Source organism: Aotus nancymaae, unplaced genomic scaffold, assembly GCF_030222135.1.
Source record: "Aotus nancymaae isolate 86718 unplaced genomic scaffold, 86718_ANA_hifiasm-v0.15.2.pri h1tg000032l_0, whole genome shotgun sequence".
NCBI classification, from domain to species: domain Eukaryota; kingdom Metazoa; phylum Chordata; class Mammalia; order Primates; family Aotidae; genus Aotus; species Aotus nancymaae.
Genome location: NW_026988445.1, coordinates 14,237,748 through 14,254,852, shown reverse-complemented (window position 1 = coordinate 14,254,852; position 17,105 = coordinate 14,237,748). Strand labels below are relative to the sequence as shown.

General features: G+C 36.4%; 1 protein-coding gene across 21 annotated transcripts in view; it reads left to right on the top strand.

Moving 5' to 3' along the window:
- CDC42BPA (CDC42 binding protein kinase alpha) overlaps positions 1-17,105 on the top strand; it is a 331,128-nt gene that overhangs the window by 139,827 nt on the left and 174,196 nt on the right. For all 21 annotated transcript variants that reach the window (XM_012459841.3, XM_012459835.3, XM_012459840.3 and 18 more), the window contains exon 6: positions 14,169-14,262. In XM_012459841.3, coding sequence (XP_012315264.1) covers positions 14,169-14,262 — 94 coding nt within the window. The remainder of the gene's footprint in view (positions 1-14,168; positions 14,263-17,105) is intronic.

Below are 17,105 nucleotides of genomic sequence, written 5' to 3'. Positions count from 1 at the left end.
CATCCTTTCTTGGTGGAATTAGGACAGCCCAGCCTACACATATGATAGTGCTCACCAAGTATTGCCAATCAGGGAAGCCCGCCTAAGCCTTTGGTTTTTATAGTTTTTTGAGTTGGCCTCAATTACTTACTGCTGATGTGACTGTCTTTAGTCTCCAGCCTTTCCCAAAAGTTGGGCTGATAACCTCTAGTCTCCAGTCCTTTCTAGAGGTAAAACATAGTATGACCCAAAGAAATTACATGTATCATAAATTACATTGGTAGATTGTTCAGTAGCCAAAGACACTCCTGTCAGTCATGCTATTCCAAGAGCCTGGAGAAAATCTTCCAGTAGCTAAGGAAAAAAGTCAGACCTCTCTTTGGGCAAAATTAGGTCTTCACTATACAGACAATTCCCTGGTCTTTAGGCAAGCTTTCCTATCATATTCGAGTACTTCATTTAGTGTAATGTTCCTATGACAGATACAGCAATAGTATCAGTTTGAATATATCTGTCATTTGTAGGAGCCAATGCAGGGTGATTGAACGAAATTTCTGGTCTATCCTATAAAGCCATTATGTACATTTTCATATTTTTGTACTAATTTAATTACTCGTTCCCTCCTTTTGTCTGTCACTATTTGTACTTGTACAGAACTATTTAGCATAGAAGTTACTTGATAGGTAGCTAAATGTAGTTATTCCTCAGGTTGGTCATTTTATTAGATCCCAAGGAGCCTTTAACTGACTCTCCCATTGAATACTTCTCAGATCAGATGCTATTGACTGTACTATAGTTTTAGAAGGTTTTTCTTTTAGTGATATTTATCTAAATACAAGTATTTGTTAGACTAAGTGTAAAGACATGTTAATATATAACAGGATAATGAGAAGCATAAAATAATTCTATAAATTTGCTCAAGATGATTGCTTTTTAGCTTAGAAAATCTTATTTTGAAATAAATTTAGAATCATAGGAAATTGGCCGGGCATGGTGGCTCACGTCTGTAATCCCAGCACTTTGGGAGGCCGAGGTGGGCGGATCACCTGAGGTCGGGAGTTTGAGATCAGCCTGACCAACATGGAGAAACCCCATCTCTAAAAAAAAAAAAAAGAAAGAACCATAGGAAATTGCAAAGGTAGTACAGAAAAGTCCCATGTACCTTTTGCCCAGTTTCCCCCAACTATGCCATCTCTCCTACTCATGATAGAACTTCTTCCTTCCATCACAGTGGGCAGTGGTTTAATCTGCATTTTATTGCCCCTTTACTCCCTGCTTTTCTCTTCTTTTTCCCACTTGCTGAATTTGAATGTTTATTTTCATAATTACACATAATTTGAATTTCATAGTAGTCTTTCTTTAAATTACATTTTAAGTGTGGTTTTTGGGTTGTTTCACTTGTTCTCCTTGTTGATTGTGTCTGGATGCCTTTTAGAAAGATGCATAAAAAGATTATGACTTGTATACCATTATTTTGTAGAACCTGGAATTATATAATCATTAGTTTTTTTATTATTCCCATAATTCTTAAATAATAGCTTCACTCTCTGGTGTAAAAGATTAGTTTGAGAACAGTTTACTAATAGAATTTTTTGATTAACTTTTTTCTCAAATGTAAGATGAACCCCAAATTAATATTCCATGAAGAATTCTAATTTCTGACCATCAGAAAGGCTGTTTGTGACATAATTTTACCAGTGTGGACTTTCTTTTCTTTATTACTGATATAATATTTCTTTGACAAAAGAGACAATTTTAAAAAGCAGTTTCATTGTATTAATATAATGCAATATGCTGTTTTTATATGAATATATAAAAAGGAAGAGTAGGAAAATCAGAAAATAAAAGTATTGTTACAGAAGAGTCCACTCTCCTAACTTATATAAATGATAAAAAGGAACCAAATGGGTGATATTGATGTGTTGTTGATGGAAAGAGAAATGCCTATCTTAAATTAGTGGCTTTTAGGGACCAATCCCTATGCAGTATTTTGATTAATGGTGCCTGGGTTGGGGCTAAGGTACTTGTAATTAAAATAACCTCTGTAGTTGATTTCAGTGTCCAGCCAGAGTTGAAACTATGTAGGTTAACTAATGCTGTCGTATCCACATTTCAGTCTTACGGGGATAATATTTATAATAATCATGCTTTTGGTACTGATGTTCTAGTGAAGTTAAAAAAAGTAAAAATCACTCATAGAATGTTGCCCTTTCAATATAATCATTGTTTTATAATGCCTTTTTTGTTTCTGGAGACAGGGTCTTGCTCTGTCACCCAGGCTGGAGTGTAGTGGCATCATCACGGCTCACTGCAGCCCAGGACCTCCTGGACTCAGGTGATCCTCCGACCTCAGCCTCTTGGATAGCTGGGACTACTAGCACAGGCATGTGCCACCATTCCTGGCTAATTTTTGTATTTTTTGTAGAGATGAGGTTTTACCAGGCTGGTCACAAACTCCTGGACTCGACTGATTGACTGGCCTTGCCTCCCAAAGTTCTGGGATTATAGGCATGAACCATTGTGCCCAGCATAGAATGCTTTTTAAATTTTTAACTGTTATAAATAAAAATATGTATTATTGTAAATATTAATTTTGATTTTAGTTTTAAAATAATAAAACTTTTAATCCAAATCTTATTTGTTTTTTTTTAGGGACAAAGAAAATTACTCATTTTAGAAACTTTAATTACTGATCATGTTTTGACTAATACTCAAATTATGAAAAAAACTTGTATAATATTTTTACAGTATTTGTGTAGAGGTTTTATCTCTTCTAAGCATTTCCATATCTTTCTCAGTTTTCATGAATTATCAAAGTTGGAACTAATGTTTTACTTGAACTTTCCTTTCACTCCTTTTATTGACAATTCTTGGTATCTGGTTGTCTGGCTGTCACATTATTTGCAAGATGTCACTGACTCAGAGTGGTTTTGAATGCCAGATGTTATTTTGCTGCTGCTTTCAGAAAATGGAATTTGTTGGGCTACTGTTCCACTTATCAATTGCTGTGTTACATACTGTGTTGTCCAGAAGCAGGCACTGAGACAGAATGTGCCATGTAGGGTATTTATTAAGGGTTAACACCTACAGAAGGGAATTGTAGAAAGCAAGTTTGAGTGGAAGGAGAAGTCAGATTGCACTGAGGCCAAAGCTTCAGTCAGCCCCACTAGGAGTTCTGGAGCATCTGTGGCCACCTGAGTTGTTGGTAGTTTGATAGAAATGGCATGGTGTTTGTTTCCTTATCAGTCATTCAATGCATATGAACTTCTCCAAGACACGCAGTTTTGTAAAGAGGCTCTCTGTACCTCTGAAGGAGACTGGCAGTGGGGAGCTATCTGTTGACATCTGGGGCAAAGCCCGTCATTGAGGGAGAAGATAGCACATCTCTGTCTACCATACACCCTGAAACATAGTGACTAATATAAAACAACAATTTTTTTTTTTTTTTTTTTTTGCTCATGAGTCTGAAATTTGGGCAGGACTAGGCAAGACCTAATTGTATCTTCTCTATGCAGCATGAGTTGCAGTAGCTCACCTGCAGTTGGAAGAATCACTGTCAAGATGGCTCAGACACATAGCTAGCCAGTTTGTGCTGCCCATCAACTGGGAGTTCAGCCAGAGCTGTGGGCATGGGGTTTTTGTTCCTCACATATGGGCTGCTTGACTTTCTTAACATGGTAAGTGTGTTCCAAGAGCAAGTGTCTGTAGAGAACAGAGCAGAATTGCATGACATTTTAATGACCTAGCCTTGTAAGTCATAGCCAACCTAAGTTCTGTCATACTGTATTGATTGACACAGTCACAAGAGTCTGTCCAGGTTCAAGCTGAAGGGACAGTCTTCTTGATGGGCGAGTGGCAAGGTTCCAGATGAAAATGTGGAGTGAGAGATATTATTGAGGCCATGTTTGAAAAATACAGCTTTCTACATTCATAAAACTTAAAAGTTCAGGGTGCCTTACTTAGAAATAGGGTTGGCTACATCTGTTAGAAAATTCAAATTAATAGTGCTTCAAATGTATGAAAAGGGGTAGTGACTGAGTGAAGTCCTTTTGGTCTAAGGCCCTCACAGAAGCAACTAAAAATCTGAGCATTGCACAAGACCATTATCCTAAAGACACTAAAGAGTGAACAGAAGCAGGGAGAACCTGATTGAGAATACATCTTCAGAGAAGATGGGGTATATGAAATGACGTCTCATGTTTTGCAGCTCTCAGCCTGGGGCTGGGTGAAAGTGACATGGTGTACATTGTGGCATGGGCTAAGTAGAGGAACTCTAGTCTCTATGGCTGTGAAAGCTGAGTTTTGGGAAACTATGTTTGTTAGAGAGGGTTCCAAAATCTGTCTACCGATAGTTCTCAGTGATAACTGAGTGATAGCTTCACTCAAAACTGCTCAGCTGAAGTCAAAAGATAAGAAACTTTTGCCTAAGAAACAGTTTGCAGTTTAAGTGTGATTAATCATCTGATTTTAAAAAAATGCTAACTGGAGAAAAATCGAAGAATCCAAAGTTTCAAAAATTTAACATTTATTATGTTCAGGGAATATTCAGAATTGCCCAATGTACAAAGAAAAAGGAATATGTAGCTCCTTTTCAAGAGAAAATAGTATCCCTGAAATGAGCCGGATGTAGAAACTATTAATAGCAGACTAGGATTTTTAAGTGGCTATTAAAACTGTTCTCAATAAAGGAAAATAAAATTTGCTCACAATATATGAAAAAAAGGAAATCTCAGCAGAGAACTAGAAACAAATGAAAAAATCAAATGGAAATTCTAGAAAGGAAAAATACAAAATCTGAAATGAAAATTTTCACTCAAAAAACTTAACAGCCTAGTAGAGATGACAAAGACTTGAAGATAAATAAATAGAAGTTATTGAAGGTAAAGAACAGAGAGGAAAAGATTAATAGTAGTCCAAAGATCTGTTAGAGAATATCACAAGGTTTTATGTACATATACTTTGAGATCAAGAAGGAGAGAAAAGAGAATGGGCCAGAAAAAAATACCTGAAGAAATAATGGCCTCAAATCTGATGAAAGATACAAATTTACGTATTTGAAATCCTCAAGAAACACCAGGGAAGATAAATATGAAAAAGGCCATGTGTATTACAGATGTTAGATTGCGTCTCAGTGTTAAATCTTCCCTGACAGATGTACTTATATAAGTCATGAAAGTTCTGCTTACAACTATAGAGGTGAATTGTGGCCATAAAATGGTTATGCCATTTGGATAATTGCACTAGGCAGCATTTATGTAATAATTAATGGCAAAAATTCATGGTTAGTGATGTATAAAATATTCTTTGCAGAAAAAAAAAAAAAAGAAAAAGGCCATGTAAAGGTTCATTATAGTGAAACTATTGAAATCCAAAGACAGAAGGCAAATTTAAAACAGCAAGGAAAAAAAAATGACAAATTATATTTGGGGGAGCTACAGTTCCATTAAGAAATGAATTCTTATCAGAAAATAAGGAAGCTAAAAGAGACTTAACCAAGAATTCTATATATGCAGTGAAAATGTCCTTCAAAACTGAAAGTGAAATTATATTTTTAGGTAAAAGAAGAACAAAAGAGGCCAGGTGTGGTGGCTCAGGCCTGTAATCCCAGCACTTTAGGATGCCGAGGCGGGTGGCTCACTTGAGATCAGGAGTTTGAGACCAGCCTGATTCACATGGTGAAACGCTGCCTCTACTAAAAATACAAAATTAGCCTCTGTCGTGGTGGGCACCTGTAATCCCAGCTACTCTGTAGGCAGAGGCAGGAGCATTGCTTGAACCCAGGAGGTGGATCATGCCACTGCACTTGAGCCTGGGTGACAGAGTATGAGACTCCATCTATAAAAAAAAAAAGGAACAAAAGAATTTATTGCCAGAAGACATGCTGAAGGAATCTCTTTAGGCTGCAGAAGGAATACAAGGCTCTTAAAATGGTAAATGTCTAGATACATACTAGACTATACATTTTTGATTCCTATTACTTTCTTCACAAACCATATGACTGCTTAAAGCAAAAATTAAAACATTGTCTTGAGCTCATCAGAGATTTGAGGTTATAGAGCAACCAACTAACCTGAAATCTAAGGAATGACGGGTATCTCCAAGGAAAAGATCACTGAGGTACAGAGAAGAGCAGAGATGCATATTAAGAAAGGGCGGCATTAGGGAAACGGAAATTATGCTTTTGGGAAAGAGAAAGCAGGAAAGGAAACTGAGAAGAATTAGTTTTAGTTGAGAGAAAAAATAGAGAAGGAAGTGGTATAGTTCGGAGAATAATCAGCAGTGTCAGATGTCATAGAGAAGTCATTCCAGGATTCAAACTAAAAAAATACTACTGGATTTGGCAATGAGAAGGTCATTTGTCATCTTAAAGAGTATTTTCTGCATAATGAATAAGAAAAGGGAAAGCCAAAAAAACTTTTGGACAACTTCTTTTCAGCACTCAAATTCCTTTTAAGAGTTGATCATACATTTCAGTGGTAATATGAGAACAAGGACTTGCATTTTCTTGAAGCAGGTATAATCATGATAAATAACTTTATGCCAATGACCTTAATTATTTAAAAAGATTTTACCAAATGCTGAATGCAAAACATTTTCTAGGAGGCCTCTAGTTTTTATTCTTATGTAATACTGTAAGATGCCAAAACCTTAGCTAAGTGATCAAATTATTTGTAGAGAGAATAGGTTGATGTTTATCTACCTACTTTTCTTTGATCCTACTTCTTCAAGGTTTTAGAAAAGAACCTTTTGGGTTTGTGAGTTCTGTCAATTAAGTGTAACCTTCTTTCTATTCAGGTGACAATTGAGAGCTCTTTCTGTTCCTCCTCTCTTGAGCGCCCCTCCCCCAAGTTTGAATGAAGTATCTATGCTTGTTATACTAGCTATTGATAACATCCTTATGAAGTAATTAAGAGCATTCTCTACTCAGTTGATGGATGTTGGTCAGCAGAGGTGTTCAGACACTCCCCCCACCCTCTCCTATTGAGCACTAATGGGAATTTGAATGTGAGGCTTCTCTTCACTTTGTTTACACTTTAGAGTACAAAAAGAAAAGAGCTGTCCCTGTGTGAGTTTGGCTTAGTTCACATCATACTTTGTATCCCTTCTCCTCAAACATTTTTTTTCTAATTGTACTTTGGGCTCTAGGGTACCTGTGCACATCCTGCATCCTGCAGGATTGTTGCATAGGTACATACATGCCATGTTGGTTTGCTGTCTCCATCCTTCCTGTTGCCTACATCAGGCATTTCTCCCAGTGTTATCCCTCCCCAACCCCTGCTGTCCCTCCCCTCCCCTCCCCTCCCCTCCCCTCCATCCTCCCACCTAGCCCAGTGAGTGGTGTTCTCTTCCCTGTGCCCAGGTGTTCTCATTGTTCATCACTCACCTATGAGTGAAAACATGCAGTGTTTGGTTTTCTCTTCTTGTGTCAGTTTGTTGACAATGATGGTTTCTAGATTCATCCATGTCTCTACAAAGGACACGAACTGGTCGTTTTTGTGGCTTCATGGTATTCCATGGTGTATATGTGCCACATTTGCTTTGTCCAGTCTGTCATTAATGGGCATTTGGGTTGGCAGAAATCACAAGCATTCCTATACACCAACAGACAAACAGCCAAATCATGAGCAAACTCCCATTTACAATTGCTACAAAGAGAATAAAATACCTAGGAACACAACTAACAAAGGATGTAAAAGATCTCTTCAAGGAGAACTGCAATCCACTGATCAAGGAAACAAGAGAGGACACAAACAGATGGAAAAATATTCCATGCTCATGGTTAGGAAGAATCAATATTGTGAAAATGGCCATACTGCCCAAAGTAATTTATAGGTTCAATGCTATCCCCATCAAGCTACCATTGACCTTCTTCACAGAACTAGAAAAAATCACTTTAAACTTCATATGGAACCAAAAGAGAGCCTGCATAGCCAAGACAATCCTAAGCAAAAAGAACAAAGCAGGAGGCATCACGCCACCGGACTTCAAACTATACTACAAGGTTACAGTAATCAAAACAGCATGGTACTGGTACCAAAACAGAGATATAGACCAATGGAACAGAACAGAGGCCTTGGAAGCAATGCCACACGTCTACAACCATCTGATCTTTGACAAACCAGACCCAAACATTTTTTTTAAATGACTACTATAAATTTAGATCTAAATGAAAATGATAGGTAAGGCTGAAGGAAAAAGGAAACCACAGAAGGTCAAGCTGTGGCCTTGGTTGGAAAAAAGAGGAAAGAACATGTTGTCTTTTCCTCGAGGTGATGAAGTACGTGAATTTATGTAAGTTTTACACCTTGCTTTCGCGTGGTAATTGAGTGAAATATTCAGCCCAGCTAGATGGAAAAGCTGTTTTCTCTTCTACCCTATGAGTCCTTTAAATTGTACCTTATACCAGCATTATATGTTCTGTTGCCTCACCCCCAAAACAAAAACAAAACTTAAATATTTCAAATACACCAGATGACTAGGGAGAATAAATAGCTCACCCTTCTGAGGTCTCATTATTTCAAAGGTTAGGAGAGTTTTTGTCTGCCTAAATAATGACCATTTTAAGAACAGAGAGACTTCTTTTTCAGCCATGGAATAAAATGAATAAGGATGTGGAGTGAGTCAGTAGGCAACATGCTTTATTAAATGTATAATTGTATTCATTGTTGGATAAACGAGACCAATTAATATTGTCATTTTAACATCATGGTGCTTATCTATGATATTGATAACCATTAACTGTTTGGACTAAAATATATTGCTGACTGCAGATGATCTTAATGGCTTAGTGAAATCATTTTCGTATTCTTTGATTAAATGATTCAGATATTTACACATGTATTTTTGGTTTTTAGTTAATTTTAATCAAACAATACAGTAAAGAAAAAAACTTAACTAATATAAAAAAGGTTATATTGTAAAATAGTCCCCCTAGCGTACTTCTTATGCCTGCTCCCTAGTGGCAGCTATATTCAATTCCTTTAAAACTATTTATTTTCTTTATTTTTTTATTTTTGAGATGGAGTCTTGCTCTGTCACCAGGCTGGAGTGCAGTGGCGCAATCTCGGCTTACTGCAACCTCCGCCTCCTGGGTTCAAACGATTCTTCTGCCTCAGCCTCCTGAGTAGCTGGGACCACAGGCATGTGCCACCATGCCCAGCTATTTTTTGTATTTTTAGTAGAGATGGGGTTTCACCATGTTGGCCAGGATGATGGTCTGGATCTCTTGACCTCGTGACCTCGTGATCCACCCACCTCGGCCTCCCAAAGTGCTGGGATTACAGGCGTGAGCCACTGAGCCCGGCCTTAAAGCTATTTTTTAAAGTTATTTATCCCCATATCTCTAATGTCTTGATATGCTGATATTTCTAGATTTGCAAATCTTGGACAGTTTGTAAAGACTTCTATTGACTGCCTGTTATGCTAGTGGAGGATTTAGCTGTTTGTATTCCTCTTTCTACTTTGCCTTCTTGCATTCTCTCACTATAATTTTATCACATTTTTCTCTTCTTGGTAGATAATGCTTGCATTTTTGAGACTTTGTAAATATTATTTGTTGCTGAACCAAGAAATACAATTTTTTCCTTATATAGCTGTTTTTTCCTATAACTAATAATAGGCTCAAAATTTTTTCAGTTGTTTGTCAATACTCTTAAAATTTCCTTTTATATGTACCAAATGCCTAACAGTACGTTTTCAAGTATTCTAGTACATCAAATCATATATCAAGTCAATTTAGTTGCTTTCTCCCAGCTTTGTGGGTGGTTATAATTCAGCTTCCTCGGCTCTACATTATTTATCATACATATGTTCTCCATCTTTGGAAGTTGTGTTGACACTCTTCATCTTCTGTTGTCTTTTCTTACATTCTCTTGTGGGTTTCTACCTTTTAATTCTTGTAATTGTCATTTTACTATGATTTTGGAGGGAACAGAGATAAACATGTGTACTCCCATGAAGATTTTTTGGGGTGATGAGGGAATAAGAAAAAGAATTTCTGTTCTGTACCTTTATGTACTCCCATAGTATGTAGTATTGCTGTTAATTCAATGCTGTTGCATGCTGTAAATCTTTAATTAATGGTTATTGAATGTTTTACTTTGTCAGCTGTTATATTCTTATCCCATGCCTCACTCTACCCCCAACATGCTTATGGGATCCTGAAATGTGATTTCCTAAAACCTGTCTTTCTCTCAGCTACTGTTATATACCATAAGATTATTTATACAAGAAGATTATTTATTTGGAAGAAAATGGGAAATGATAAGAATAATTTTGGACCCTTTGCATTTTGGTGATTTATTGAGAGTTTACTGAAGGTTTTGAAACTAGGAGCTGGTTTCCAGAGTCTGATTTTTTAAAAATTTAGGGGGGTATGTGTGTGTTTGTGTGTGTGTGCGTGTGTGTGTATGCACTTGAAAAAAGATAGGAGGGTCTTGCTCTGTCACCTAGGCTGAAGTGCAGTGGCATGATCATGGCTCGCAACAGCTTTGAACTCCTGGGCTCAAGTGATCCTTCCACCTCAGCCTCCTGAGTAGCTTCCTGAGTAGCTGGGACCACAGGCATGCACAACTATGCCTAAGTTTAAAAAAATTTTTTGTAGAGACAGAGTCTCACTATGTTGCCTGTAGATTAGATGTGTAAGTTCTCTATGGAAAATAATTCATAACTGAAGAATATAAAAAGACTTAAAGGTTTATTACACAGTTGGGAAGTGTCATATTGCAAAGATACCAGTTCTCTTCAGATTAATCTGTAAAATCATGATTCCCACAATAATTTCAGTATGTACTATGGAACATATTAAGCTAATTCCAGCATTGATCTAGAAGACTAATGGCAATTAAAAAATATGCTCTACTGGTATGGAGCTCATTATTTTTATAATTAAGACGGTGTGGTATTGGTGCAGGTGGAGGCACATCTATAGGGTGGCCATTCATGGTTTGTGTGGAAGAGTTCCATTTTATGCCTGTTGTCCTGGTAATTAATACGCACTCTTTCACTCTAAAGATTATCAACTGAAAAAAAAAATAGAGTAATATAGTAGTATTTTTGCTCTTAGTGAGAGTCCTGAAACAAATCCACTAAATTTATGACCTATGTGGTATTAGATATCAGTGGTGAAGGGATATTATTCAGTAAATGGTGCTAGGTTAGAAAGAAATATAACTGCCCTTTATCTCACACTACACAAAAAAATTAATCCCAGGTAGATTTAAAAACTTGAAAAGTAAAACTTTAAAACTTACACAAGAGAAAATTATGACACTGTCCTTTGGATGTCTGGGAAGACAGAAATCACAGTATAAATTATAAGACTATGTTAGTATTTACCACTTTTTTTTTTTTTTTTTTTTTACAAATAAGAAAGCATTAAAAACAATGGAAAAACAAGCCCACATGCAGGGAGAAGAGATTTGTACCACATATAAGGAACTAAGTTTGAGTAAATAGAATCCCTGAAGTTTAAACAACAACAAAAACCAGTGCATACACAGTTTTTAAATCAGCAAGGGATATTAACAGGCATTTTATAGAAGAATCTAAGATGACCAATGATACCAATGATAGTTATGAAAAGGAGTCTCAACTATACTAGTAATCATGCTAGCAAAGTTGAAGATGTCCATATCTTTCATCTCAGAAATTTCACTTTTACATCTATAGTTTGAAGAAGCATTCACATATGAGTACTAGAAAACATTTATTAAAATATTAATCTCAACATTCTGTGTTTTAACAAAATAAAAATGGGAAACAATCTAAATTCTATAATCAGGAGAATTGATAAATTCTGATATGTATATGAAACTATTCTATATAATTAAAATTATTTAAAATTAATGAATTAAAACAGTATGTACCAAAATAGATAAGTTTTAGAAACATATATAATTTTTTTTTTCTTTTGGAGACAGTTTCTCATTCTGTCACCCAGGCTGGAGTATAGTGACACAATCACAGCTCACTGCAGCCTTTACCTCCCAGACTCAAGTGATCTTCCCATCTCAGCCTCCCAAGCAGCTGGGACCACAAGCATGTGCCATCATGCCTGGCTAATTTTTTATTTTTATTTTTTTGTAGAGAAGGGGTCTTACTATGTTGCACAGACTGCTCGTAAACTCCTGGGCTCAAGTGATCCTCCCTCCTTGGTCTTCCAAAGTGCTGGGACTATAGGCATGAGCTACCATGCCAGGCTCATGAAGCATAATATATGAATAAAATCAAGTTGCAAAAAGCAATACACAGTTTTATATCAATTATAAAGTTTAAAGACATTTAAAAAGCACACAGTTTTGTGATGTTACATATATACATAATAATATAAAATATGCATGGTTACAGTAAATACCAAATTTAGAATAGTGGCTGTATCTGGGTAGTGAAGGGAGAGGATGAGATCAGGAATATTAATAGAATACTTATGTTTTTCAATACTATCTGTAATGTCAATAGTATCTGTAATATCGATACTATCTGTAATGTCTTGTATCCTTGTAACTTTCAAGGATTTTTTTTTTCTATTTTATTACTTTACATCGTATTATGAATAAAATATATTCACATTGATATGCTTTATGTATATATTTTATACTTACTGTCTATAAAATAACTAAAGATATTGTCAATGCATATAAATCTTGTCTTTGCAGTTTCTTTACTCTCCTTTACAATCTGAAAAATGCTACACCAGTAGCAGTAATTTGTACTGACCTTAGAGCTTAATTTTTAAGGTAAAGAATAAAATATTTTTTCTTCATCTAAAAGTAGTCTTGGTAACTGCTAAGCTTCCTTCCAGAACTAAACTGTACTTCTTTGATGTTTCCTCTACAGCAGAAGATCTTTTCTGACAGGTTAGGATACAGTCACGTGTTGAGGATTATAAGGCTAATTCCTTATACAGATTGTTGTTTTCAATCTGCCTGTCTCTGCTTAGCAACCATCTATCATCTACAATAGGAGTTTGAAAACTTTTTCTATAAACAGCCAGATAGTAAATATGTAGGCTTTGTAGGCCATATGGTTCATGTCACAACTACTCACTTTGCCTTTGTAGTGTAAAAGCAGACATAGGCAATACCTAAATGAATGGGCGTTGCTGTGTTCCAATAAAACTTTATTTACAAAATCAGACAGCAAACTAGATTGGCCATGGGCCATAATTTGCTAACTTGTAATATATAACACACTCAGAGAAATTGCTTCAGTAACCAAAGTAATACTAATAACCCATGTTATGGGTGGTAAAACTGAAGCATAGAAATCTTAAATGGCATTATTCAGGTTCAATTAAAGTAACCCTACCATATTCCTGTTATTTACATGGCAATATAATTTTTTTTTAACATATATAGATTGACAAGAGATTGTTTTTCTTCCTTTAAAAGTAGAGTGAGTTGGGTGGGTATAATCTCTTAGTTATTTACAATTACAAACTTTAATATGATTAGAAACTTAATATTGTTAAGTCCCTGAGAATCATTTTATATATGATTATTTTTCCAAGGTTTGCATTCACATGCCAAAACAAATACAAGAACTGGTATATGATATAGTTTAGATTTGGATATCTTACACACCATTGACTTAACATCCAAAGATAGTGAAAGCTTTAGATAATATAGACAATATATTAGGCAATTGTTTTAGTTCTTCAGTAAAATCAACTTTATGAAGCAATTTCTTTGTGTTGTCATGACCTGCAGTAATTGAGAATTTACCTATCTGCAGTTATCTTAGGGTCTAGAAAGTATATTTTTTCCTATCTAATTTCATGGGCTAGAGAATAGTATTTTTTTTGTGGTTATCAGGTAATGATGACTCTTCTCTGTATGCAGAAAGTAGTCTGTCATAGTCATATTGGAACCTGTGTAAATCTAAAGGAAAGACAGTTAAGATTAATTTAACCAGCATGAAAATTACCACACTACTTTTTCTCTCTAGAAGAATACTGAAATTACATGTGTTTGAGAAGGTTTTAATATGAATCAGAGCCAGGATATGAATTATTACTAAAAGTAATAGTCAAAGAACATCTATTTAATAAATAGTAATTAAAGTAATTAGATGTTCTTAGAATATTACTTTTAAAAGAAGTTGAGGGTTTTTTTTTGACAAAAAAATATCTTACCAAGCAACAAATTGTTTACTTTTCCACTAAAAATTGAATGTATTTATTTTTTCAGAGACATTAAACCTGACAATATATTGATGGATATGAATGGACACATTCGGTTAGCAGATTTTGGTTCTTGTCTGAAGCTGATGGAAGATGGAACGGTAAATAACGATAAATCCTAAATTTTTTATTCACAGACATTTCCCTTGCTATTTATTTTTTATATCTGTTTTAGAAACCATCTATTTATACTGTCTACCCGTCCATCCATCCATTTGTCTGTCTATGTGCCACCTCTTTCCACAAACGCATTTGGACATGCTTATAATGGGGCTTGTCTAAAAAGCCACTAGACATTTCAGCTTCTTATATCAAAGATCTTCAGATTGATAATAGTATACCCTTTATAAGACCCTTGTTTGCTCCTTCTTTAGTTGGTGACTTCTGTTACACTTCAGATATTTCAAAGTTTACCAGAGGGTAAAGGAACTGAGTCTCATATAGAAAAAGAAAATGCCAACTTTGTCCTCACTTTTACTTTTTTGTCTTTCTTTCCTAATTGCTTAGTTATTCAGAGGGACAGTTGACATAAATGAATCCTTTTTTCAGAAACTTCACAGGTTGATTTAGTTTCATGTTCCAATTTGCTTAACTTTTGTTAACCCTAAAGCCCTCAGTTGGTTTTTTTTTGTTGTTGCTTACTTAATAGCTGGGCATGGTGTCTATCTCTGTTTAGCAGCCATCTATCATCTACAGTAGGGGTTTGAAAACTTTTTCTATAAATAGCCTGATAGCAAATATATTAGGCTTTGTAGGCCATATGGTTTGTGTCACAACTACTCACTTCACCTCCCACCTCAGGCCCAACTACTCAGGAGTCTGAGGTGGGAGGATCTCCTGAGCACAGGAGGCAAAGGTAGCAGTGAGCCAAGATTGCACCACTACACTCCAGCCTGGGCAACAGTGAAATCCTGTCTCCAGACAGCCCCTAACACCTCCCCCTACCCCTACCAAAAAAAAAAAAAAAAAAAAAAAGGCTGGGCAAGGTGACTCATACTTGTAATCCCAGCACTTTGGAAGACTGAGGCAGGAGGATCACTTGAGCCCAGGAGTTTGAGACCATCCTGAGTAACATAGTGAGACTGTCTCTATTTTAAAGGAAAAAAAAAAGTGTATGTGCCCCAGTTTTATTCTTTTTTTTAAACTTCATTTTTCTGGCTGTATAGGAAAGGTCCAAAAATACATCAGTTTAATTGGCAGAAACATTTTGTAAACAGTTTAGTATAATACATTCCAAAAGTCATGAAAATGTCACATTACTCTAGACCAGTAATTTCGACTTCAGAATTCTTTTCTCTCTCTCTCTCTCTCTCTCTCTCTCTCTCTCTCTTTTGGAGATAAATCTCACCCTGTTGCCCAGGCTGGAGTGCAGTGGCGTGATCTCAGCTTCTGAGTTCAAGTGATTCTCCTGCCTCAGCCTCCCAAGTAGCAGGGATTACAGGCAAGCACCACCACACCCGAGTAATTTTTGTATTTTTTGTAGAGATAGGGTTTCACCATGTTGGCCAGGCTGGTCTCAAACTCCTGACCTCACGTGATCTGCCCAGCTCCGCCTCCCAAAGCGCTGGGATTACGGGCGTGAGCCACCACGCCTGGCCAACTTCGGAAAATTTATCCTACAGTGATAACTTTGTTAAAGAGGATTATGTGATCTCTGCCTCTGGCCACAATAGAAGGATTAAGTTGGTACCAAATTAGCACTCCCACAATAAAGAACTATAAAACTGGATACAATATTTAAAACAACTGTTTTCCAGCAGTGGACAATAGGCAGCATAATATTATTATCCCTGACACAAATGAACTCATGAGGTATTCCTCACAATTGTCCAAAGACTGGGACAGTTCCTGACTCTGATACAGAAAGCTAGAGTGAGAGCAGAGCTGTACTAGCTGCAACAGCTGGAATCTGCAGGCCTTGGCTTTGGAGAGGAGGGAACTGTGCAGAGAGATAGCATAGAGTACCTCATGAAGGTTGGGTGATACATTGTGCTACAAGATCGTATGAGGCTTGCCAATAGTAGATGATACTATTTGAAAACAGACCAGAATACTAATGATCAAGCAGATCCCCTAGGTGAGAAACATTGCTAGGGGAAATTGAATTTTCAGCCCTGGAGAGCCAGCCTTTGTATCACCTAAGACCTACTCTAAACCTGTCTGTAACCTAAATCCAAGCCCTGATACGATCCACAGTTTGGAAGTGTTCCTTCCAAGTAGAGGGGCTTATGACAAATCTTAGATTTTTGTGTGAACCTACAGTCACAGAGTATGTTCGTAAGCCAACTTATGGTCGAGGAGATCAGTCAGTAATTTTTTTATGTGCTTACATAAGAATTATTCTTCTTCATAGGAAGATAGCAGAATCAGTACTCTCTTTAACATCTTATTCACAATTGCCAAAATTCAGTAAAAAAAAAAAAAAAAAAAAAAAAAATCACCAAACCAAACAAAAATGGGGATGTGGATAGAGATACAGAGTCAAATAAAAGCAGTCCGTAGAGGCTTGGCTGGCACACATGTTGGACTTAGCAGACAAAGACTTAAAGAGGTGATCATTGGCAATTCTTCAAGGACCGAGAAATAGAAATACCATTTGACCCAGCAATCCCATTACTGGGTATATACCCAAAGACTTATAAATTGCTCTGTTATAAAGACACATGCGCACACATATGTTCATTGCGGCACTGTTTACAATAGCAAAGACCTGGAACCAACCCAAATGTCCATCAACAATAGACTGGATAAAGAAAATGTGGCATATATACACCATGGGATACTATGCAGCCATAAAAAACAATGAGTTCGTGTCCTTCATAGGGACATGGATGAATCTGGAAACTATCATTGTCAGCAAACTGACACAAGAACAGAAAATCAAACACTGCATGGTATCACTCATAGGCGGGTGTTGAACAATTAGAACACATGAACACAGGGA